Source organism: Eriocheir sinensis, chromosome 48 (assembly GCF_024679095.1).
Source record: "Eriocheir sinensis breed Jianghai 21 chromosome 48, ASM2467909v1, whole genome shotgun sequence".
NCBI lineage: Eukaryota > Metazoa > Arthropoda > Malacostraca > Decapoda > Varunidae > Eriocheir > Eriocheir sinensis.
The window spans coordinates 3,848,886-3,874,428 of NC_066556.1; the positions used below are offsets into that span (position 1 = coordinate 3,848,886).

General features: G+C 47.2%; 1 protein-coding gene across 3 annotated transcripts in view; it reads left to right on the forward strand.

Moving 5' to 3' along the window:
* The window catches only part of LOC126981473 (protein split ends-like), a 293,763-nt gene that overhangs the window by 101,560 nt on the left and 166,660 nt on the right, over positions 1–25,543 (forward strand). The window contains exon 3 of one of the 3 annotated variants that reach the window (XM_050832545.1): positions 4,333–4,420. The exons of the other annotated variants lie outside the window; for them this stretch is intronic. Within the exon in view, the coding sequence (XP_050688502.1) occupies positions 4,333–4,358 (26 nt within the window). The 3' untranslated portion in view covers positions 4,359–4,420. Of the gene's footprint in view, positions 1–4,332; positions 4,421–25,543 lie in introns of those variants that run through there. 3 annotated transcript variants of the gene reach the window in all.

The window sequence follows — 25,543 nt, forward strand, 5'->3', positions numbered from 1 at the left end:
CAGTGTGAGCCGCGCATCACCATCTAGCAGTGTGTCAGTAGTGCGTCGCGCCCGCCGCTAACCCCTCCGTCTGCTGCTAACCTGCGCCTGTCACCCCCGCGTCCTGGGGACCTCGCCGCTGCGCCTGTGGTTCATGTGCCCGGCATCCTCGTCACGGAGGATTTGTGTTGTACTGGCCACCGCTATCGACAAAGACGTGTTGAAATAGTTCACTGTACGACCCCGTAAAACGTTGGTATTTACTGTTTAGTTATGAAACAGCACGTGTGAGATCATACCGCGTCGTAGCCCGCTCGGATTCCAACAGCAGGGCGTGTAAATATTTGCCTGACGCACCACGCCCTGGCCGCCCCTCGGTCCTTACCCCCGCTGGACCGCGCTGTACCCCAGGCTGGGCCAAGGCAGAGGCGGTTCAATCCAGAGTGTGACGGAGTGACCACAAGGCACCGAACCGTTTCCTCATTACGTAAACAGTGACGGGCTGGCGATTATTTACTGATTTATTATAAGTTTAGTAAAGTGATACTCCGTGTGGTGGCATTTACCGGCTCGAGGAAACACCAAAGTGATCGTTAGTGGTCGTGTGTGCAGCCAGGGCGCCACACTCACGCCGGAGGGGCGGACGGACGACGCGACGAGATGGAGCGCACGAGGGTCAAGAGGCGGAAGATCAGCGTCACGATGTACCAGATGAGCGGCTGTCTCTACGGCTTCCTGCTCAGAGGTAGGCCAGGTGCGCCGCGGAGAGAAGGGCGTCCACAGGTGACGTGCGGGGCTGTAACCAAGGGCAGGGGACAGGTGAAACTCTTTTTTGGCAACCGACACAATGCTGGCGGCAGACACTTCCCACCAACTATTAATCTGTGGTAAAAATACAGACGAAATAAAAAGAAGAGAATTAATCATTTGTATTGTAAAGTCAGGTGGCGTAACGCAATACTGACATTACGTCAAACCTTTCAAGAGGCCGCTTAGTTTGGCGTGATTAACGATCTCAATAAATCCAGACACTCAACATTAATTTCTATTCTTTCTTGGAAGCATTACCTGCAGTTGATTATGAAGGCAGGTATCACTATATAAGGAAAGTGTTGCCTCTGGGTTGAGAAATTAATGTGTGGTCCCGTTGGAAAGAGGCACAAGAAGAGGAGCAAACAGAAGGCTCCTTGGCCCACACACTCTCCTCCACGCAGTTCATATATTTGCCTAACCTTTTACTCGGGTGACGGTGCTGGCCGCCGTGATAATCTCCTGACAACTTTCTCAACATTTCCTCGGCTCCCCGCCCAGTCACTTCTTATCTTTACTGCCATTAAACTTCTAATCATTTATACTTCCAAGTGCTGAGATTTTGTCGAGCGTCTTATTCGTCTTTTCTTGTATCTCTTTTGCCTGTGATGGTTCTTCCAAGGGCTGTTTTGTGCTCCTGGGCTCTTCGTGTGTGGTTGAGGTTGTCTTGAGGTTGGTTAGTATACTTTGGGGTTCTTGTTTGAGGATGCGATGCGTGTCTGGGATCCTCGTGTTGGGTTGAGGTTATATTTAGGTTGGTTATCATTCTTGGTGTTCTCGTTAAGGGGTTTTGATGCGTTTTTTAGGTTCCTCCTGTGGGGTTCTAAGGGCTTGTTGGGGTTGATATTATTTGTGTGTTTTTTTTAGGCGTTTCTGGGGTTCCGAGTGTGTGTTGGGATTGGTTCTTACGTGTGTGCTCTTGGTGAGGTTTGTGTCGTGGCTTCGTGTGTGGGGTTGTGAGGATGTGTATGGGCTGGGTGTTACTTGTGTGTTTCTATAAGGGTGTGAGGGTGAGATTGATTTGCGTATTCCTTGTGTGTCCCTGGAAGCTTGCATGTGTTCTGGCCTCTCGCGGCGCTTCCAGTAACCGAGGGAGGCGTGGCAGTCCATCGTGTGTTAACCGTTGCTGGTGCGGCTAATGTGCTTCATGACCTTTGAATTGTGTTTGTTCGTGTGTGTTTTTGTGCTTGTGAGTGTTTTGCCTGGCGAAGGTCTAGTCGTCAGGAAAAACAGGACTCTCTATATGTGCTCCTTGCCTTCTTCCTTATATTGTATTAAGAAAATCATTCCGAAATCATTGAAATATATATCTTAGGATTTTTTTTTTTTTTTTTTTTAAACAAAGGAGACAGCTCAAGGGCACAAAAAAAGGAAACAATAATAAAAAAAAAGCCCGCTGCTTGCTGCTCAGACCACATTGTTTAGGAATTCATACAAACACAGGCCTCTACATTAAGCGTCCGTGTATATGTGAAAACTTATCCAACCTGTAGGTCGCCTCTGTACACAATGATGTATCACAGCTTAGCCGGCCTGTGCAAACATCCTGCATCATGGCGTTGACAGTAAAAATGTGAACAATTTCCTTCCACCTGAAATAAAATCACTGGTGAGGTGACGTCCTTGGCATGCAGTGCACCTGTCTCCGTGTTTACTTGCTTGTCTGTGTGGCCAGCTGGGGTACACACAACACCTGGCACTACCTACACCTGTCTGGCTCGTGTTTACCTGCGTGCCCGTGTGGCCAACTGGGATATACATAACACCTGGCACCATAACACCTGTATTTACCTGTGTGTGTGTGTGTGTCACCAGCTAAGGTACACTGATCACCTGGCACCATACACCTGCCTTGTCAGTACGTATTCACTTGCGTTCTTCCGAGGTACACTTAACACCTGGCACCATACACCTGTCTCGTCAGTACTCACCTGTGTACCTGTGTGGCCAGTTGAGGTATACACAAAACATCAAGCACAAATGACACCTGCCTCATTCGTGTTTACCTGTGAGGCCATCGTAGGTACACTTATCACCTGGCACCATACACCTGGCACCCGGGCAAGTGGCAGCGTGCGGCGTGGCGGATACACCTGATGAGGGTACTTGCAGCTGCCATCCTCCCGCCGCCCGCCCCGCCAGTCCCCTTCTGTCCGGGAGCCAGCACGGGGACGCCTCACCTCGCTAATCCTTGGTACGGTGCGGGCGTGCGAGGCCTCGATGCTGTCTGGTCGCTGATGTCTCTTTAGGAATTTAGGTCATGGTAGTCTTTGTCGCAGGGGGTTAAGTGTACCTTTTATTAATGGGAGTGTCAAGACAACTCTCCAACCGAATTTAACCTCTTCTTGCCTCTCATTCCTTCCTGTTTTTGTTGGTGCAGCGCTTGGTAGCCTTTTGTTTTTTTTTCTTCTGTTTTGTTGTTGTGTGTGTGTGTGTGTGTGTGTGTGTGTGTGTGTGTGTGTGTGTGTGTGTGTGTGCCATTGAGCTGTAACCCTTGATGTAAAAAAAAACCAAAAAAAAAAAAACATACAGGAAAATATATTGTCTTAGCACGCATCCTCCACAAGGCAAAGCAGATGTTGATGAAATATATGATGAACTGTACTTTCAGAGATGTTTTGATGTCTCCCTCTTGGTGTGATATGTTTTATCTTCTAATGGTTCCTTTATTTAATGTTTACTTTATTTTTTCTCCTCTATAAATGTGGTGGTTGGGATAATACATCTGATGTCTATAAGATCTTGTGTTTACTTTCTTTTACTTCTATACATTTTTGCCTTTCTTAAAATATTGGGCAGCTACCGTTGTCACCTCCATCCCACTGATGACTCGTGCACACAGTTACTTACCACACACTCTTCTCTCATACTTACACATTTCTCTTTCATACTAACTGTAAAAACAACTCATCACTCACCATTATAATCCACTTCAACCTGATCAACCTCCTCTCTGGACCAGCCTCACTTACCACTCACTGCTTCCTCCTCCTCCTCCTCCTCCTCCTCCTCCTCCTCATCATCATCATCATCATCATCATCATCCCCTGCCTTGCCCAACTGGTCACACACAATTACAATGCATATGAAACAATTAGAATCCGTTTCCATGACCAACCGGCCTCAATTAGTACTCACTCTCCTCCTCTTCCTCCTCCTCCTCCTCTTCCTTCTCCTCCTCCTTTTCCTCCTCCTCTGCTGTTCTTCCCAACTATTAATTTTCACAATAATTGAAGCGCACACACACACACACACACACACACACACACACACACACACACACACACACACACACACACACACACACACACACACACACACACACTTCTATTCTGCACATTAAATCTTCTTACTTAACCTCTTTCTTTCAGCAACCTCACTCTCTACTCACACCGCCTTCCCCCCCCCCCCCCCCCTCCTCCTCCTCCTCCTCCTCCTCCTCCTCCTCCTTCTCCTCCTGGTCTTTTCTTATGTGGATGCTTCCGAGAACTTCCCGCGAGGTGCTCCGCTGCGCCCTCCACTAACTGTGTGCCTCTCTTCTAGGTGTGGATTGGCCTTGCAGAAACTAACAAACACTAAGCTAGACTCGCTACGCTTCACTAACGCCGCTAACTCCAGGTAATGCCCACACCTTACCCTCCTCCCCTCTGTGTGTGTGTTTGTGTACGTTTTTTTTTTTTTTGTGTGTGTGTATGTGCAGGTATTTTGTCTCGCTTGTTTACCTGCTTTTATCTCACTTGTGACTCACTTTGGGACAGGTACGCAGGTGAATCATCTTGGCCTTCACAGGTAACACACACAGGTATGCTCCTCACCTACTTACACTCCCCTAAACTGACGCTATAATCCCCTTAACCTGTTCTTCCCATTCTCCCCAAAGCGCTCCTCCCCATACTCTACATCCACCTTCCGTTGCCCATTCCCCCTTCCCATTCCTCCCCCTCCCCTCCATCCCCCACTTCCCCTTCCCTTCTCTCCCTCCCTCCTTAACCCCTGTCTCTTCCTCCCTACCCTCTCTCCCTCACACCCAATAGCAGGTTTCTCAAGTCCTTCCCCTCCCCCTCCCCACCCATCCCCACGCGCACACACACACACACACACACACACACACACACACACACACACACACACACACACACACACACACACACACACACACACACACACACACACCCTCTCGTTACTGCTTCCTAGCCCACACCTGCATTTAATATTGCTGTCACTGTTACGTGGAACCGAAGACGGGGGGGAGGAGGAGTTGGAGGAGGATAAAGAAAACATAGACGAAGAACTCAAGGATGTAGAAACGGAAATTAATATCCAGGTGAATAATAATAATAATAATAATAAACTTTATTTCCACTAAAAAGTGGTTATTCTAAACATCTAAATATACATGGTAGGTTATACATATAAATATACATGGTGTATTATACATCTAAATATACACGATAGAATATACAGAAGGCAGTAAAGTAGATAATACATTCATGCAGAGGTCAACAGCTTCTTTTTAAGAATTGATTTTAATGTGGTCAGATTATGAGAGTCTTTTATTTCATTCGGTAATTGGTTCCATAATTTAGGACCTAATACATGAAAGGCTCTTGCACCTGTGTCGGTGTTGGTTCTCGGGACGTAGAGATTGTTTTGTTGTCTTGTTGTTGAGTCAGTCATATAGTTAACAGTTGGGAGAGAGAGGATGTGGTCTGGGTAATCCTTTATTTTCTGCTTAAACACTTTTGTGATGAGGTTAAAGGTGATTAGGTCTTTGATTTTAAGCCATTGTAAATCTTTAAATAATGGAGTGACATGATCGTATTTCCTGGCTTTCCCATCTGCCACTTTTATCGCGAAGTTTTGTAGTTTTGCACTTTGTTTATTAAAGTTGAGTTTGTTGTCCCCATATTGTGATGCCGTATTTTATGATGCTTAATACCAAAGTCTGGATAACCATTAAGCGTGTTTCTTTGTTGAAGAGATCTTTGTGTCTGTTAATGAAATTTAAGGTTCCCATTGTTTTCCTAGTCATTTCATTTATGTGTCTGTCGAAGGTCATGTGTGAATCCAGATGAAAGCCAAGGTTCTTAACATGGAGGAGGGGCTGTATAACGCCATCGGCACATCTGATGGTGGTGTTGTTAGGTATGTGTGCCAGGAGTTGGCGTGTGCCTAGGAAGATACATTGTGTCTTACTGATGTTTAGCTGAAGGCCGTTCTGTAGAAAATAGGTTCTTATTTGTTTCAAAGTGATCTCAGTTTTATTAATTAAAGTATTTATTTCGTTGATATTACCGCTGTGGAGGAACTGTGTGTCGTCAGCGTATTGTACTAGAAGGCAGTTATTGATATAGGTAGATATGTCATTTACATGGATATTGAATAATGTTGGGCCTAGTATTGAGCCTTGGGGACTCAAAGGCTACTGATTTCTTGGATGAGACGATGTCTTTGATGCGGACTGACTGTGACCTGTCATCGAGGTAATTGTCAAACCAGTAGGTGTCAACATTAATCTGTTGAAGTTTTCGGAGTAAGATGGTGTGGCTGACACTGTCGAAGGCTTTAGAAAGGTCGCAGAGTGTTAAAAGTGATATTTGTTTGTTGTCTATATTATCATAAATTTTATTGGTAATGACTTGCAGCGCTGTCTCTGTAGAGAGTTTTGGTCTAAAGCCGTGTTGGGTCGGAGAGAGAAGTTTGTTACGTTCCAGGAATGACATTAATTGATTGGCAACTACCTTTTCTAATATTTTTGAAAAAATTGGAAGTAGAGAGATGGGACGATAATTTCCTATTTCGTCTGGGTTACCGTTTTTATATAGTGGGGTGACAACAGCATTTTTCCAGGAGGCAGGAAAAATGCCTGTGACGATTGAGGTATTTATGATGGTTGTGAGGTAGAAGATGATAACTATAAGTGAGTCTTTGATAAACCTTAGGGAAATGTTATCACAACCAAACGATTTAGTATTTTGAAGCTGTTTTACAGTTAAGATGATTGTGTTCTGGTCTACTGGCTGAGGTCTGAAAAGCGCGAGATTAGTGGGGGTAGAGGGCGCGACCGGGATGTTAGGAGCTTCGTTAAGGTGATTACGGTTTTCGACTTTTAGTGATTCTTGAGTTGATTCGTATGTGGTTAGGCCGACGTTCGCAAAGAAGTTATTAAAATCTTCAGCTTTTTCACTTATGTTCTCAAGGGGCGGGTGGGTCGTGCTCTGTGTTTTACTAGGAATAATAGTTTTTAATGTGTTCCAAGTTGCAGCTGTGTTATTTTTGCAGGTATGTAGTTCTTGGTGGTAGTAATTTTTCTTTGAAGTGGTTAGTAGACGTTTGACGTTTTTCTTTATTTCTTTATAGTTTTGCTGTATAATCACGTTATATCTGTGATTTTTTAATATCCTTTGAGCTTTCTTGCGTTCTGCTAATGCCTCTTTAATTTCATCATTGATCCAAGGTGCGGGGGGTCGGTGAAGGACGATATTAGATATCGGAGCGCTTCTGTCGAGACTGGTAGTAATGGCAGATGTTAGTATAGACACTTGTTTATCGACATCGTCAGTGCGTAATATCTCATTTAGTGTGGAGGTTTCCTCTAGGATATGGGAGCATAGAAGGTCGCTGTTATATTTTCTTAGGTCACGTTTAGTTACGGTGATGGGTTGGCGCTTGGGTTTAAGGATGTTGACAGAGGCGCCTATAAGCTCATGGTCTGCGACCGTGCAAGGGATTACGTAGGAATGAGTGATAAGAAGGAAAATAATGATGAAAATGAAGAGGAGAAGGAGCAGGAGCAAGAGGAGGAGGAGGAGGAGAAAGAGGAAAATAGAAGTTATGTTTAGGATTTCCCTCTCCTGATTGGGTCAAACACACACACACACACACACACACACACACACACACACACACACACACACACACACACACACACACATATGTACATACAAAAAAGGAGGGAAAGAAAATAGGAAAGGTGTGAGAGGAAATGGAAGGGAAAACATGCAAAAAATAATAAGGATTGGAGGAGGAAATCGTGAGGGAGAACACCAAAGAAAAATAGAAGGAAAAAATAAGGAATAGGAGAAAGAAGGGAATCGGAAAATGAGGAAATGAAGAGAGAGAGAGAGAGAGAGAGAGAGAGAGAGAGAGAGAGAGAGAGAGAGAGAGAGAGAGAGAGAGAGAGAGAGAGAGAGAGAGAGAGAGAAGTATTAGGTGTTTGGGGAGATTAAAATTATGGGAGGGAAGGATCAAATATGGGTGGAAGGGAGGAAGGGAGAGAGAGAGAGAGGGGGAGGGAGGGAGGGAGAGAAACGTGTGTATGGGAGTGGAGAGAAATAATAGATGACGTCATGTTCTCTACCTGCATAACCTTATTCCTCCTCCTCCTCCTCCTCCTCCTCCTTCTCTTCTCTTTCCCTCTATTCCTCCTCTCTTCCTTTGTCTTCATCTTCCTTCCTTTATTATATGTTTTCCTTTGCCTTCCTTTCTGCTCCCTTCTTTTCTTGCCCTTAACAACATGGCGTCTCTTTAACTTCATGTGCCCTTAACAATATGGCGTCTTGGTTTCTTCATATGCCCTCAACAACATGGCGTCTGGTTTCCTTTATGTATTTTCCTTCGCCTTCCTTTCTCCTTCCCCTCGTCCCTAACAACCCGGCGTGTTTACCAGATAATGTATTCATGTCCCAGCTCTTAAAACTCTTATTGGATTTTCTTCCCAGCTGAAAATATGCATAGCTATTACGAGAGAGAGAGAGAAAGAGAGAGAGAGAGAGAGAGAGAGAGAGAGAGAGAGAGAGAGAGAGAGAACGTGGAGACAAGGAGAGGAACGGTTAACGGGGAAGAGAAACGATACAAAAGGAGATGGATAGGGAAGGGGAAGGGGAGGGGAGGGAGGGGAACCACCGAGAGGGGAGGAGGAATGGGGAGCCAACACACGACTTTTAGGGGGAGGGGAGGATCAAGATAAAAGGGTGGGAGGGGAGGAAGTAAGGGGAGTGAGAAGAATGGGAGACAGCGAATGGAGTAGTGAGAGGAGTAGGAAATGGAGGAAGAGGAGTTGGAGAGGGAGTGAGAAAAATCAAAGAGGAGAGGGATGTGAGAGGAGAGAGGGAGAGGGAGATGGAGTGAGAGGAGTGGGAGAGAAAGCAATTGGAGTGGGAACAGGGAGTGAGATGAGTGGAAGAGGAGTGGAAGAGAAAGTAATAGAAGTGGAAAGAGTAGGAGAGAGGAATACGTGGAATGTGAGAGGGAGCGTGAGAGGAGTGGAAGGGGAGTGGGGTGTGTGAGAGGAATGGAAGGGGAGTGGGGAGTGTGAGAGGAGTGGAAGGGGAGTGGGGAGTGTGAGAGGAGTGGAAGGGGAGTGGGGAGTGTGAGGGGGTGTCCACGGTTACTCCTGCTGGTTACAATACTAACTCCAACGTCCGCTGGCCAAGTGGTGCGCTCTCTCTCTCTCTCTCTCTCTCTCTCTCTCTCTCTCTCTCTCTCTCTCTCTCTCTCTCTCTCTCTCTCTCTCTCTCTCTCTCTCTCTCTCTCTCTCTCCCTCTCCTCCCTCTCCTCTCCCTCCTCCCTCCTTCCTCTCTCCTCTCTCCCTCCTTCTCCCTCCTCTCCTCCCTATCCCTCCTCTCCTTCTCTCACCTCTTCTCCCCTTCCCCTGTTGAGATGGACGAGATGTGTTGTTGTTGTTGTTGTTGGTGGTGGCGGTGGTGGTGGTTGTATTAGTAAGGGACTGGAGGTGGTGTTTTTTTGGGGGAGGGAGGGAAATTGACCACGTGACTGCACACACACACACACACACACACACACACACACACACATGATGTTATACCTTCCTTCCTCTCCTTCCCTTCCTAGTTTTGCAAATCCCCGTTCTTTATACAGTTAATCTTCCCCTATACCTCCTTGATCTCCCCTCTCCTCCTCCTCCTCCCTCTCTCCCTTCCTCCCCGCTCCTCCTCCTATTCCCTCCTCCCTTCCTCCCTGCTCCCACAATTTACGCCAATCCTTCTCACCTTCCCCTCTATCCCCAAGTTCCTGGTTCGTCTCATTATGTTTGTTTTATTGTGCTATTCTCGGATTGCGGAAAGAAAAAGCGAAAGGGGGAAGAAGAACGGAAGAGGGAATATGTGTTGCAGGAGGAGGAGGAGGAGGAGGAGAGGTGAAGTGAAATGGAGTATGCGATAAAGAAGATGGGAAGACACGGTGGAAGAAGAAAATGCGAAGGGTGGAGATGTGCGGAAGACGGAAAAAATAAGTGTGGGAATATAAAATGAAAGGGAAAGGAGGGAAGGAAGGTGAAATGAAGGGACAGCTATATGTTTTGAAGAGAGAGAGAGAGAAGGGTAGGGAAAGGAAGGTAAGGTTAGGAAAAGTAGGGAAAGGGAAGGGAAAAGCAGAAACGGACGAACAGTTATAATAAATGCAATAGAGAGAAAGAAAGGCTAAATTTGGGAAGGGAAGGACTAGAGGAGTTGAAAATGAAGATATGTTATGTAGTGGTAAAAAAAGGAGAAAGAAAAGGGGTAGGGAGTGATAATATGAAATAAATGTTATATTGGAGAGGAAGGATAGGGAAGAAAAATAAGGGGTAGGAAGTGATTATATTATGAAAGAAATGTTATGTGGGAGAGGAAGGATAGGGAAGAGAATATAAGGGGTAGGAAGTGATTATATTATGAAAGAAATGTTATGTGGGAGAGGAAGGATAGGGAAGAAAAATAAGGGGTAGGAAGTGATTATATTATGAAAAAAATGTTATGTAGGAGAGGAAGGACAGGGAAGAGAATAGACAAGTATAAAATGCAACAGGAATAGGAAAGAAAAAGCGAAAAATGGGTTATATAAAAAAAAAAACGGGACGAATGAGTGGATGATAATAAAGAAGAGATAGAGGAGAGACGACGAACTTGATATGAAAAGAAAAAAAAGAGAAGTGGATGATAATAGAGGAAGAACAGGGAAAAAGATGCGATAAACGGATGATATGAACAACAAAATATATTACTGCGGGAGAAGAAAGGTAGGGAAGGGGAGGGAGGGGGAGTGGAGAGGAAGGGAAGGGGAGGGGAGGGAGGCAGAGATAATAAGGTAAGGAAATAGCGAGGTGCAGCGAGTGGTGAGGCCGCGGCTGGGTCACCTGGGACCTTGTTACCCGGGGCGCGTGGCTAAGCGGGCCGCGGAGTGTCTTGGGTTTCAGTCCCGCCTTGAAAATATTGTTGAGACGCAGCTAGAAGGTTGTGGGAAGGGAAGGAGATGTGTGTTGTGTTATAATGGATCTCGTGTGTTGGGTTAGGCTTTAAAGGGAAAGGTTTAGGGTTGAATATTACGCTTGTGTTCTCTTAATTAGGGAAATATTCGTGTTTTCTGGTCATGGGATCGCTGTGTTGTTTTAAATGATTTTGGATCCCCTGTGTTAGAATGGATCTCGTGTGTTGGGTTAGGCTTTAAAGGGAAAGGTTTAAGCTTGAATATTACGCTTGTGTTCTCTTAATTAGGGAAATATTCGTGTTTTCTGGTCATGGGATCGCTGTGCTGTGTTGTGTGATGTTAGATACCCTGTGTTTGTTTTTTAGAGAAAGGTTGATGTTTGGGAATCGTTGGTGTGTTGCTCTTCATTACGTTAGGGAAGCAAAGTATAAACCATTGTTGTGTTGTGTTGTATTGAAATGGATCTCGGGTTTTTTTTTTTTTTTTTTTTTTAACACAAAGGAGATAGCTCAAGGGCACCAAAAAAAAAAAGGAAACTAATAAAAAAAGCCTATGCCCGCTGTTTATTTAGTGGTAAAGGTTGAAGATCATTAATACTGTTTCACTCTTCATTAAGGTAGCAACATATGAGTGATTGTTGTGTTCCTGAAGTGTGGCAAAGGTCTCGCTGTGTTGCATTGTGTTGTGTTCTATTTAAATGGATTCCGTGTACTGGTTTAGTTAGAGAGGAAGGTTACTTGTTGAGTATTGCCGTTGCCTTCCTCTTCATTGCGGCAGGAACATATATAAGCCATTGTTGTGTTCCTTTCGTGCTGTGTCGTTTAAAGATGATGAAGCTCTCGTGTGTTTGATTAGCGGGAAAGGTTAATGCTGGAAAATTATTGTTGTCTCATTCTTAATTAGGGAAGGAAAATATAAATGGTTGTACTCTTGTTGTGTGGCTGTCGTGTCGCTGCGTTGTGTTAGTGGCTATTGTTGTGTGGCTGTCGTGTCGCTGCATTGTGTTGGTGGCTGGACCGAATGAGGGCGATGCAAGCCGTTATTCCGCCAAACCGACGAAGGGACCCCCGCGCAAGGACGCCCAACCTCCCTTCGTTCCCCACTTCCTGAGCCGAGTAGCTTCCGTGTGCTGGGGAATGACGCGCGCGGAGTTTTCATGTTCTTATACCTTTTTTTTTATATCACTGCAGAATTATTTAAAGTTTCCTTCCTACATGGGTCATTAATTTCCGCACCGTCTATTTTTTCCACCACTGCAGAATTATTTAATGTTTCTCTTCTAGTACATGTATAATTCTTTTTCATACCTTTTTTTATACCACTACAGAATTATTTAAAGTTTCCCTTCTATAGAACATGGATCATTAATTTTCATTGCGCTTATTTTTATCACCAGTACATAATTATTTAAAGTCTCCCTTGTAACATAGAGGATTATTTTTTTCTCTAGTTGTTACTCAAAGCATACCAGAAGACCTTTTGACGTGCGTGTATGCTATAATAAAGTTGATTTTTTTTATATCGTTTTACTCTGTTTTTTTCTGGTTTTGTTTTTAACTTTTCTCTTTTTACTTCGAGTGCAAAGTTTCAATGAGGGGAATTTTTCTACGCATTAGGGTCTATCACGACTCTGTGTGTGTGTGTGTGTGTGTGTGTGTGTGTGTGTGTGTATGTTACCGTTCATTGTTTGAGGGAAGTTGAACACGCCATCTGCACTGTTTGTTTGCTTGTTTGTTTGTGTATGTGTGTGTTGCGGGGGGGTGGGGGGGGCGGGGGGGGATGTGAGTGTGATTCTATGGCAAGAAGTTATTTTCTTTTCTTTTATTGGTGAAGAATTTGTTTTTATTTGTCAGTTTGTTTTTCTTTGTCGATAAGTTTTTCCTTTATTGACGACGAGTGTTTTTCATTAAAGGAGGCAGCTTAAGAGGATAGGAAAAGACCGCTTAGTGATGTTTTAATTTATTGGGGAAGATGAGGATGAGTGTTCTAAGTGTTAATCTTGACTGACGAGGAATCTGAAGTCTCGAAAATTAATTGTATATTCAAGTCTTTCTCTGATTGGTGGTTTAGCATCTGGCTCGGTTCCTATTGGCTGGCGTGAGGGTGGGGGTGGGCGTGGGTAGCTCCAGCCTTCCTGTGAGCGGTGGGCGTGGAGGTGGGCTGCGCCGCGCTCCCACTAATTGCACATCAAGGATTGGTAATTGAGGATAATGACGACTGAAATGTGTATTTGGCCAACCGTGACATCCATATTATCCTCCCACGTCCCAGCGTTGCGTCAACCAGTCACCCACCCACACCCACCCATCACTCATACTCATCCACACCCACTCATCCACACACGACCACCCTCATCTACCCACATCTATAGTCACCCGCAGTCCCACATCCACCCCTTGATTCAGACTCATCCACGCCAACACCCACCCATCTACCCACACCCACACCCTTACACCCACTCTCATACACACCCATCCACCCCTTCACCCATACTCACCCACACCCACTCATCCACACTCACACCCACCCTCATCCACCCCTACATTCAGACTCATCCACACCAACACCCACCCATCTACCCACACCCGCAGCCTTACACCCATTCCCATCCACACCCATCCACCCCTACACACATGATGCACTTCCCACTCCCACATATTTACGTCTCTGCAACCCCCACACTTCCCCTCCACTAATTCCCACGCCTAATACTCCCCCATGGTCGCCACCCAGTCCCCCAGCCTCCAACCACACATAATATATACTCCCACACCTAATCTTCCCCCATGGTCGCCCCCCCACCCCCCATAATATATAGTCCCTCCCACATCCCTTTCAGTGCCCCCTTCATCTTCACCTTCACTCATATTTTCTCCTCCTATCTACACTTTAGTCATGCATCTTCACTAACGTCTTCTGTTAATCCGTTTTCAGTAAGAATTTGGGAATAGAAGAAGAGAGATAGAGAAGTGTTACAGGAGGAAGTAGAGGGAGGAAAAAGAGAGAGAGAGAGAGAGAGAGAGAGAGAGAGAGAGAGAGAGAGAGAGAGAGAGAGAGAGAGAGAGAGAGAGAGAGAGAGAGAGAGAGAGAGAGAGAGAGAGAGAGAGAGAGAGAGAGAGAGAGAGAGAGAGAGAGAGTAGAAGGGTCATGATGGATTGAAAGAGGAGATGAGGTAGGCGGAGGAAAGGGACGTGGGAGGGGAATGAATGGGGAGGAGATGCGGTGGATGGAAGAGAAAGGGGAGCGTGGGTGAGGGAATGTGACGGGAAAAAAGAAAATGGGAAGGGAAGGGGGAGAGAATGGGAAGGGTCAGTGTAGAGAGAAGGGGAATCTATTGGTGATGAAGATAATAGGAGAGAGAGAGAGAGAGAGAGAGAGAGAGAGAGAGAGAGAGAGAGAGAGAGAGAGAGAGAGAGAGAGAGAGAGAGAGAATGTGGTGAGTGAGGAAGGAGGGGATGGGAATGTGATGGGGGAGGGGGGGGGAGGGAGGCTGTGTGCAGTTGTAAAAGTGTATAGTGGGCTGCGAGCCAAGGCGAGAAGAGGAGGAGGAGGAAGAGGAGGAGGAGGAGGAGGAGGAGGCTGCATAGGTTTTTTGGAGTAAGAAAATGACACTGCAATAAAGATGATTTTTCACACACACACACACACACACACACACACACACACACACACACACACACACACATTCCTCACCACCTTCGTTTGTCAAGATCGCATAGCTGATATTAGTCACTGCGGTTGTGGTGGTAGTGGTGGTGGTGGTGGTAGTGGTGGTGACGATGGTGATAGTGGTGGTGGTGATGGTGGAGGAGACAAACCCAACCCAAGAGAGAGAGAGAGAGAGAGAGAGAGAGAGAGAGAGAGAGAGAGAGAGAGAGAGAGAGAGAGAGAGAGAGAGAGAGAGAGAGAGAGAGAGAGAGAGAGAGAGAGAGAGAGAGAAGAGAGGGCATAGTGAAAAGGAAAAAGAACGGTAGAGAAACGAAGAGAAGAAATATATAAAAAAAATAAGGAATCTATACAAGAGATGAAGTAACGGGGAGAGGAACTGAAGAGAGATAAATAGATAGAGAGAGAAGAGAAGAGAGGAGAGGAGACAGAGAAGGAGGAGGAGGAGTAGGAGGAGGAGAGGGCACGTGTCCCGTTACCTTGAAGATGCTGGTGGAGGGAAGGAGAGGCAGGTAACCCACAGCGGAATCGTGCAGGTGAGACAGTCAGGTGTGTGCTTGGCTTGAGGAGGGAAGAGAAAGAGAGAGGGAGGGAGAGGGGGATAAGGAAGCTGTGTGGGTAGGAGAGGGATGGATGGATACATAGTGGAAGGGGTAGGGAGGGAGAGAAAAATGAAGTGAAGATGAAGAGGAAGGGGAAGGTGGAGGGAAGGGGGAGGGAAGGGAAGAGAGGAACATCCGCACTCAATGACCCGTCTTCATTATACTTCCTTGTGCTGGTCGTCAGGAGAGGGGAGGGAGGGGAAAAGGAAGGAGAGGAAGATGCAAGGAAAGGGGAGGAAAGAGGGATATTGGCGTGGAAAAAGACAGATAACACATGGAAAGGAAAGAGGTGAAAGGGAAGAGGGAGAAAACAGGAAGATGAAAGAAGAAAGGATAGGAAGAGGAAAGGGAGATATAAAGGGGAATAAGAAAGAGAGGGGGAGAAGGGGATAAATTGACAGATGAAAAAAAAATAAGGAAAAAATGGATGGAAATAGGAATAAAGGAAGGAAGGACGTAGGAAGAAAGTGGAAGATAGACAAGAAAAAAGAGGGAAAAAAGCTGGATGTGAAGAGGAAAGGAAAGGAAGCGGAGATGAAAAAATGACCGATAAAGAAAAAAAAAGAGAAGGAGAGAGAGAAAGGCAAGAAAAAAGTAGCCGAGAAATAAAAGAGAAAAATAGCCTAAAGGAAGAGGAAAGGGATGGAAACAGACACGAAAGAAAGTTGTCGATAAAAGGGGGAAAAGAGGAAGGAAAGGAAAGAGCAGATCGGTTGTTTGCTGTCCATATAAGAGAGGCGAAACAGCCGATGATCTTCGTATTATCGGAAAGCATTTACCTGTGATGCGGGTGACAATACCGAAACCCGGACAGGTGAGTTGCAGGTATGACTCAGGTATTTCGCTCGCCTTTTTTTTCATTTATTTTACCTGCAGGATACTTTTTTTCCTTCCCTTTTCTCTTTTCTTCTGTAATCTTCTCTTCCTTTCTCTTTCCTTCCCTCCCTTCCCTTCCCTTCCCTTCCCTTCCCTTCCCTTCCCTTTCCTTTCCTTTCCTTTCCTTCTCATCTCTTCTCATCTCTTCCCTTCCCTTTCCTTCCTTTCCTTTCCTTCCCTTCCCTTCTCATCACTTCTCTTCCCATCCCTTCTCATCTCTTCTCTAATCTTCTCGCTTCTTCTCCTTTTTCGGGCACAGTCACACCTAGCCCGCAACCAGACAGATTCCGACGGTAATTGTATGTCCGCTCCGTCGAAAAATGCGGACAAGAAACAACCCGATGCAGTTTACATTCCTTGCGATCCGCCGACTGCCGCGCCGGAGTATGGTGGCGGTAAGCGGTCCACGCCTGGTTGGTCCGCGCTCTCCTTGAACTGCGGGAGGTGGTGGTCTTCATTTTTTAGACTCCATGGACAACGTGAGGCTGATGGCGGCCGTATTAAACCCGTAAAGCGTTCTCTGTACAAACATTAAGTGCTGCAAGGTCCGGGGTTTTGTTTACACGTCTTTCACACCTCGTTTTATCGTTGTCCTTGTGTAGAAAACTGGAGATAAGTAACAACACTCGAGGTAACAACACTCTGTCCTCAATGTAAAAGTTCCGGTAATGGAGTTCGCCCAGTGACGTTCTTCATCGTATTTTTCTCCTCGTGTATACCCAAACTTTTTTTTTTTTACAGCTAAGGAGACAGTTCAAGGGCGTAAAGAAAAATATAAAAAAAAAGCCCGCTACTTAAAACTAGTACTACCTTCCTTTATTTCTGTGAGAGCTCCATCTTCCCACTGTTGCTGCTGTACACTGCTGGCACCGCTGCTCTGCTCAGGCCGATGGGAACGCTTGAACGCTCTTTCTCTGGGATTCTTTCCGCTCCATCTCTGCGTCTCACTTTGGTCAGTATTCTCAGACGCTTCCGCCCAGCGTTACCAGAGATTATCGTACTCAGAACATTGCATTTGTTAGTTACAGATCCAAAACTATCGTACCAACACATAACGTCATTCTATTAAAGTTTTCGTTGCAACCGTTGGCTTTTGATCTTTCTTTCGCAATAGTTATGGGTCAGAACCAGGAATATACAGTGTACTGAGTACGATAATCTGTAACGCTGCTTCCGCCTCCCTCATCATCAGTTTCCAAAGGCCGAAGAGGGGCCTAATCGCGTTCTCAGAGTGTTAGTTCACGTTCATGGTACAGAAGCCTCGTCAGACAACCACCAGGGTCATCCCATCTCGGCGTCGCACTTGGTCGCTATTTTTAGACGCTTCCGCCTCCCACATTAACAGTTTCCAAGGGCCGAAGAGGAGCCTAATCGCGTTCTCAGAGTGTTAGTTCACGTTCACGGCATAGAAGCTTCGTCTGACTACCACCGGGGTTATAAGAGTACCCGTGCAAATGTCCACAACTCCTAGAAAAGCCTTGTCAATGTGTGTGTGCTTGGGCGTTGACGTAGTTAAAATACCACCATTTGTCTGACTCCGGACTTTTTGCGTCGGGAAATGCTTGCTCGTAGTGTTGGTGTGACTGTCCTGCCATGCTCTGTTCGGAAAGCATCGGAAGAAAGTGGGAAAAGGATAAAAAAGAAGGGAGAAAAGGAAAGGGCAGGTCGCTTGTCATTGGTCTATCATTATTTATTTTTTATGTTCATTTTTTATTTATTTTACCGACACAATACTTCTCTTTCTTCTCCTTTCCTTATTCCTCGGTGTTCATAAAGTATCGGTTCTGGGATCTTTATTTCTTGACATTATTTTCTTTTTATGTTGCAACGCGAGACTTTCTTCTACTTCCCTTAAAGAATCCATCGGTGTTTGGAAAGTATCGGCTCGGTATTAGTTTTTCTTTTCTCTTTTCGCTTTTCTTATTGTCTTATTTTTTCTTTTTTTTAGGGGGGATGGGGCTCAGTAGGTATTGCAGACCACGGCGCATCCTGAGTGTGTTTGTGTGCGGCGATCCGTCTTAATTGGAGTGTTTGGGAACGTCAGCGTGTGCAGTGAGCCGCGTCAGACACACCCGGCTGACGCGCCCCGACGAACCCCCCACACCCGACAGGAGGTTCACACATGACTGACAATGGGTTCACAAGCGGCCCGGTCGGACACACGCGGCTGACATGAGACGGACAATTGACTAACACAAACTGACACAAACACACACAGGACTGACATTAGTGGTCACGCAGACGGCTGACACAACGACGGAGAGAGGAAAGGAAGAATGGACAAAACGACGGAGAGAAAAAAAGAAGGGAAAAACAAAACGACGGATAGAAAACAGGAGGAAAAGACAAAACGACAGAGAAGGGAAAGGAAGAAAAGACAAAACGACGGAGAGAAAACAGGAAAGGAGGAAAGAAGTCAATTTAGTAGGAAAGGAGAGAAGATAGCAAGGAAAGGAAAAGGAAGGAGCGAAAGATGGGTAGGAGGAAAGAGGAGGAGGAAAAAAGGAGAGAAAAGAAAGAAGGCTCATGTAACACTTCACTCACACACACGGCATTGCAACGTTACACAATGTTTTATACTGATCGCGTTCAAGATATGCCTATTTAGAATTCTACACGCTTCTCCTTTAACCCGCCCTCTCATACGGTATTCAACACACATTTTTATAGAAGTCCAAAGTTAAATGTAGTTCTTCACACTGAGCCTTAGTACTCCACACACGCACACACATACACATATAAAACTCCATACTCAGCTGTACTATTCTCCACGAAAATCTAATATCCCAAACTCATAATTTTACCGTATTCTTCCGTCGCGCGCCTATCCAAGATCCCGGGTTCAACTCCATACTCAGCTGTACTATTCTCCACGAAAATCTAATATCCCAAACTCATAATTTTCCCGTATTCTTCCGTCGCGCGTCTATCCAAGATCCCGGGTTCGATCTTGGCCAGGGCAGTCGATATAAAGCCCATCCAATTCCTCGTTCTCTCATTCGGGTGGATCGATTAACGGGTACCTGGGAACACCTGGGGGAAGTAAACAGTGGTAGCCTGCCATGAGTCTTGGATATAATGGGTTCATATCCACCACAGGCTCAGAATGAAAGTAATGATGAGCGCCGGCGTATGAGCCTCACTTTACCTTACCCTCAGCTATAGTATTTTGCGTTCATCAGGATATCACGATTGGGGTATCAGGACACCTCTCCTCCCGAAACTGACCTATCTTTCGGCCACTCCTCTTGACTCTTTTGTAGGAGCATTGAGTAGCGGGCTTTTTTTTTTTCATTATTGTTTCCTTTTTTTTTTGCCCTTGAACTGTTTCCTCTACTCTAAAAAAGAAAATCTGTCTTCCACACTCAATTAGAAGGGATTATCATTTTCTTCCCAGGTGTATACTCGTACGCAGCCAAAAAAAAAAAAAAAAGAAAAGAAAAAAAATGTCTTCCACACTCAATTAGAAGGCATTATCATTTTCTTCCCAGGTGTATACTCGTACGCAGCCTTCTCTCTTTCACGGACTCGCGCTCACGTTGCGGGTAAGACAATAAAGTGAAGGAAAGAAACAACCAAACACACTTACATCACTGCTCTTCCGCTGAGGGTCGTATTACTAAACATTTCGTCTCCAAAGTTCACCTACTTGCCAAGGCTTTCCTAGGAGTTTGGGGCATTTCCAGAAGTACTTTTATGACCCTGGTGGTAGTCTGACCCTTCTTCTGTGCCGTGAACCTAAGAACATATTTGACAAGGCTTTCTTAGGAGTTTGGGGCATTTCCAGAAGTACTTTTATAACCCTGGTGGTAGTCTGACCCTTCTTCTGTACCATGAACCTAAGAAACACACATTTGACAAGGCTTTCCTAGGAGTTTGGGGCATTTCCAGAAGTAGTTTTATGACCCTGGTGGTAGTCTGACCCTTCTTCTGTACCGTGAACTTAAAGAACCACTCATTAGAACCCGATTGATGCCCTCTTCGACCCTTAGAAATAGTTGATGTGGGAAGCCAAAATGTCTTACAATAGTGAATCATGCACAGCCAGCCTTGAGTAAGTGCGTACCGAAGCGTGAAAATGTATATATGTATGGAGGAATGTATGCAAGATTTATATTGATACTGTTACACGCACACTGTCACTGGGTCACGGGAGGAATGCAAAAAAAAAGAAGAAGAAAACATTAGATCATTTCAACCCAGTCCGTCACCTTGCTCGTGTTTGCTCGGTTTCGTTACTCCTGGCGCCGAGGTGGTGGTGGTGGTGGTGGCGGTGTTTGGAGTTGCAGTCCGGCCGTTCTTCACCACCACCACACACATGAAGGAGCACCTGTTACTCACCACCACTACCTCCTCCTCCTCCTCCTCCTCCTCCTCCTCCGGTGAAAGGCACAGTCTTCCTCCACATTCTGCAGGCTTACTGAAGGGCAACGATTCCCCGGCGAAGTGAAAATGTTTGTTGACCCGCGGCGTGTGTTGGAGGGAGCCGCGGAGCTAGGCGTGTTTGTCTTGTGTCAGGTGGTGATGGTGGTGGTGGTGGTGACGGTGGTAGTGAGGCAGATGTGGTGACTATGTGGTTGGTTTGACGGAGTTGCAGGTTTGATATCAGATTGCAGGTCTCCTCCTCTCTCCTCTCCCTTCCTCTGTCTCCCACGTCCACGATTCGTCTTCTTTCTCGTCCCCATCTCTTCCACCTCCTCCCCTCCACACCACACACACACACACACGCACGCACACATGATACTCCGCAGGTCACCTCAGATAACCTGTCGTGAGATATCTTGGGTTGTTGTGAGGGATCGAGTGTCAACCTTTGCCTCGTCTGCCCGACTCTCTCTGTCCTGGCGTCCTCTGAGTTCGTCTTGCGTAGGACAGGAGGCCAAGTCGGGTCATTCGCATCCTTAGACGGAGGTTCCTAAGACAGAAGATCCTTAGACAAAGCATCCTTAAACAGGGTATCCTTTGATTTGATATCCTAAAACGGGACATCCTTAGAATCAGCATCCTTAATAAACGGGATATCCTTAGACTTGATATCCTAAAACTGGACATCCTTAGAATTAGCATCCCTAATAAACGGGGCATCCTTAGACTTGATATCCTAAAACGGGACATCCTTAGAATTAGCATCCTTAATTAACGGGGTATCCTTAGACAGAGCATCCTTAGAGGGGCATCCTTCAGGGGTATCCTTAGACTTGGCATTCTTAATAAACGGGGTATCCTTAAACGGAGCATCCTTAGACAGGGCATCCTTTAGGGGGGTATGGGGGGCAGCCTTCAAGGGGGGCATCCTTAAACGGGGTGTCTATAGGTGCAGCATCCTTAGACGGGCAGCCTTCAAGGGTATCCTTAAGGGCAGTGTACTGTGTTGGGGGATGATAAATATGGACTTAGCCACTCCACCTCTCCACCTCTCCACGCATCCTTTCCCTCCCTCCTTCCACTAAGTAATTTACGTGACAGTGCCCTCCACTCACTCTTATGCTTGTAGTCTTTCCCCCCCCCCCCCCTTCCTCCCTCCCTTCCTCCAGCTCTCCACGCATCCCCCCCCCCGCCCCTCTCCACTAAATATAACACGGGGCAAGGACCTCCACTTAATCCTTTGCTTGTGGCTTTCCCTTCATGCTCTCCCTTCCTCCCTCCTCCCTTTCTCTCCCTCTGCCCTCCCTTTAATTATCCTCCTCTCCCTTCTTCTCTCCCTCCTCCCTTTCTTTCCTTGCTCTCCCTTTAGTTATCTTCCTCTTCCTGTCTCTCTCCCTCCTCTTCTCCCTTTCTCTCCCTCTCCTCTCCTTCCCTCTGCTCTCCTAGTTATCCTCCCTTCCCTTCCTCTCTCCCTCCTCCCTTTCCTTCCTTGCTCTCCCTTTAGTTATCCTCCTCTCCCTGTCTCTCCCTCCTCCTCCTCCTCCCTGCTCCTCCCTTCTCTCCCCTTCCCCCAGCCTCCCTCCATCCTATGCCTCTACTCTTCCCTTTATACCCTCCCTTTCGTGCTCCCTTTCTTCTCCCTCCCCTCCCATCTCCCCTTCCCCCTGCCAGCCTCCCTCCCTTCTCCTCTCTGCTCCCCCCTCTCCATCCTTCCCCCACCCTGCCTCCCTCCCTCTTTCCTCTCCTCCCCTTGCTTCCCTTCTCTCCCCTCCTTTCCCAGCATCCTCCCCTACACCCAGTCGCATTATGACTTGTTCTGAGTAGGATAACCTCAACCCGTTTTCTGTGTCATATATACACCCAAGGATTCGTTTGTTTATGGAAATCCAGCGACCACTCCCCCGTTCTCTTCCCCTTGTCTTCCCCCCCCCCCCCCCTTGTCCCGTTCTCGTCGTGCTTGTTGGAGTCATCGCACCCCACACACACACACACTCACACGCCCGTCATTATCACTCATTCACTGCCGGGGCGTGGGCGGGAGGGCGTGTCAAGGGCGCGGGCGAGGGGTGTACTGCATAGGAAGGATGTGTGTGTGTGTGTGTGTGTGTGTGTGTGTGTGTGTGTGTGTGTGTGTGTGCGGACATTCAAATTTAGCGAGAGTGCACAGAGGGAATGAGTGGATTGTAGTGTACTTGGGTAGATAATTATATGTGTGTGTGTATGTGTGTGTGTGTGTGTGTGTGTGTGTGTGTGTGTGTGTGCCGGGGGCGTAAAGGAGGGGGTCCACAAACACAGGAAGTGGGTCAGCGTGATGCGGGTGGGTGGTGGGTGGGTGAGTGCGGGTGGCTGCCGGCTGTTACACCACCACCACCACCTCCACCACCACCAGCCCACCCAGCTCACACTTACCTTTAATTCCCCTCCATCGGCCGGTGTTGTTGTGGGCGGCTCTATGCTTGCGTCACACACACACACACACACACACACACACACACACACACACACACGCACTGGTATCACACACTATCAGAGGCGCATGTATGTATGATGTGTGTGTGTATGTATGCGTGTATGTATGTATGTATATCTGTGCGCATAACTACCTGACTTCCGCTCCCGTTGCATGTGTGTCAAGTGCAATGGCGCCGCTGAAACTTATTGCTCCTGAGTTGTGTTTTATTTGTATTGTGCGACGTGGAAAAATAGTGGATGTGAGTGAGGAGGGAGGTGGAAAGGGGGGGGAGGGAGTCGGCGTGGAGGGAAATACATTATATACGCGGGAAGTGCCGATTCTCTTTTGTCTTCATTGTTTTACGTGTGTGTGTGTGTGTGTGTGTGTGTGTGTGTGTGTGTGTGTGTGTGTGTGTGTGTGTCTTATCTGTCTGTTAGTACGTCCGTCTCTTCACCTGATGCGTTCATTGTGGTTTTCGGTCACTATTATCACTCTCTTATCAATCACCCACTCAAGACCCAGCTCCTCTCCCTTACCTTCCTCATCCACCCACTCAAGACCCAGCTCCTCTCCCTTCCCTTAATCATCCACCCACTCAAGACCATCTCCTCTCTCTCCCTTCCTCATTCACCCACTCAAGACCCAGCTCCTCTCCCGTACCTTCCTCATCCTCTCCCTTCCCTTCCTCCCTTCCCTTCCTCAACCACCCACTCAAGACCCAGCTCTCCCTTCCCTTCCTCCCTTCCCATCCTCATCCACCCACTCAAGATCCATCTCCTCTCCCTTCCCTTCCTCCCTTCCCTTCCTCATCCACCCACTCAAGACTCAGCTCCTCTCCCTTCCCTTCCCTTCCTCAACCTCCCACTCAAGACCCAGCTCCTCTTCCCTTCCACCCTTCCCATCCTCATCCACCCACTCAAGATCCATCTCCTCTCCCCTTCCCTTCCTCATCCACCCACTCAAGACTCAGCTCCTCTCCCTTCCCTTCCCTTCCTCAACCACCCACTCAAGACCCAGCTCTCCCTTCCCTTCCTCCCTTCCCTTCCTCATCCACCCACTCAAGATCCATCTCCTCTCCCTTCCCTTCCTTCCTCATCCACCCACTCAAGACTCAGCTCCTCTCCCTTCCCTTCCTCAACCTCCCACTCCAGACCCAGCTCACCTGAGGACACGCTAGCCACCACAACAATGCGTCATACACCTGAGGCTTCCCTGTACACCTGGATCAGAGGTGTAACGAGGTATACTCAAGGTCCCAGAACTAACAAAGGCATAGAGAACACACCGACGCACTAACGAATACGCAAAGTTCCTGTTCTCGTCCTCGGTTTCAGGGTGGTATTGGTGAGGGGGGATAAGGGGAAGGGGAGAGGTATCTTTGGGTTATCTGAGCATGGGGCCACAACACTCTCTCCCTCTCTCTCTCTGGCTGGTTGGTATATAGATAACGTGTGTCTGATTAGTCTGATAGCGTGACTGTGTCGGCGCTGAGGCTGAAGTGACCTAATGTGTTGTTGTGTTGTATTACCCTGTGTTGTATTCCCTTGTCTTGTGTTGCCTTGTGTTGTTTTGTGTTGTGTTGCAATGTGGTTTGTTGTTTCGGACTGTGTTGTGGTCATATATTTTGTCTGGTTGTGTTGCAATGTGGTTTGTTGTTTCGGACTGTGTTGTGGTCATATATTTTGTCTGTCATGGCGTTTATTGTCATTCTCTGGCTCGCTTCTGACGTGCTACTCTGTGTGTGTGTGTGTGTGTGTGTGTGTGTGTGTGTATATTTGGGGAAGGCATAACATTTCCAACTCGAGGCGTCCCGGGCAGCGCTGAGTGAGTTACGTGGTCGGTGTGTTCGTGTGTGCGTGCGTGTGTATGTGTGTGTGTGCGCATGGTGGCGGCGGGTCGTGGCGGCGGCGGCGGCGGCAGTGTTGGACCTGTTGAACGTGTCGCTGGAGGCCCGGCAGGTGCTCTCCGCCGCTCCTCCGTACCGCGCGGGGGCTGACGAGGCTGGGGGCGACCCGTACCAGCCCGTGTGTGGGTGGGGGGGAGGGGCTGACATGAGAGTCCTGCCACACACACACACACACACACACACACACACCTCGCCAGCCCCGCCAGGAGGACAGCCAGCCAGCCAGTCTTGCACACGCCCTCCCGGGGTGCTGATGTTCCCGCTCCGAGCCCCGAGCTTACCGCCGGGAAAGGAATAACTCGTGCAGTGTGTGTGTAGTGTTGGTGGTGTTGTCAGTGGTGGTGGTGCGGTGTGCGTGGTGTTGAGTGTTCCCTCGGTGAGAACTTAACAGTGAAAAAGCCTCGGGTCATGCTTGAGGTGCCCGTGTAAATGATGACATTACTGCTGCTGCTGCTGCGGCCGATGAATTCAACTGCTTAATACTGCATCCCGTTAAGGCCTCGGGAGTGACATGATATCTGAGTGCTGTGGGAACGAGGCTGGTGTTGTGATGTTACGGAGTGGTCATGCGTGAAGCCAAGTGAAGTGTTGTGTTAAGTAACGCGTGTGTGTGTGTGTGTGTGTGTGTGTGTGTGTGTGTGTGTGTGGTGGGCACCCGCACACCCGCCACCAAAACAAACT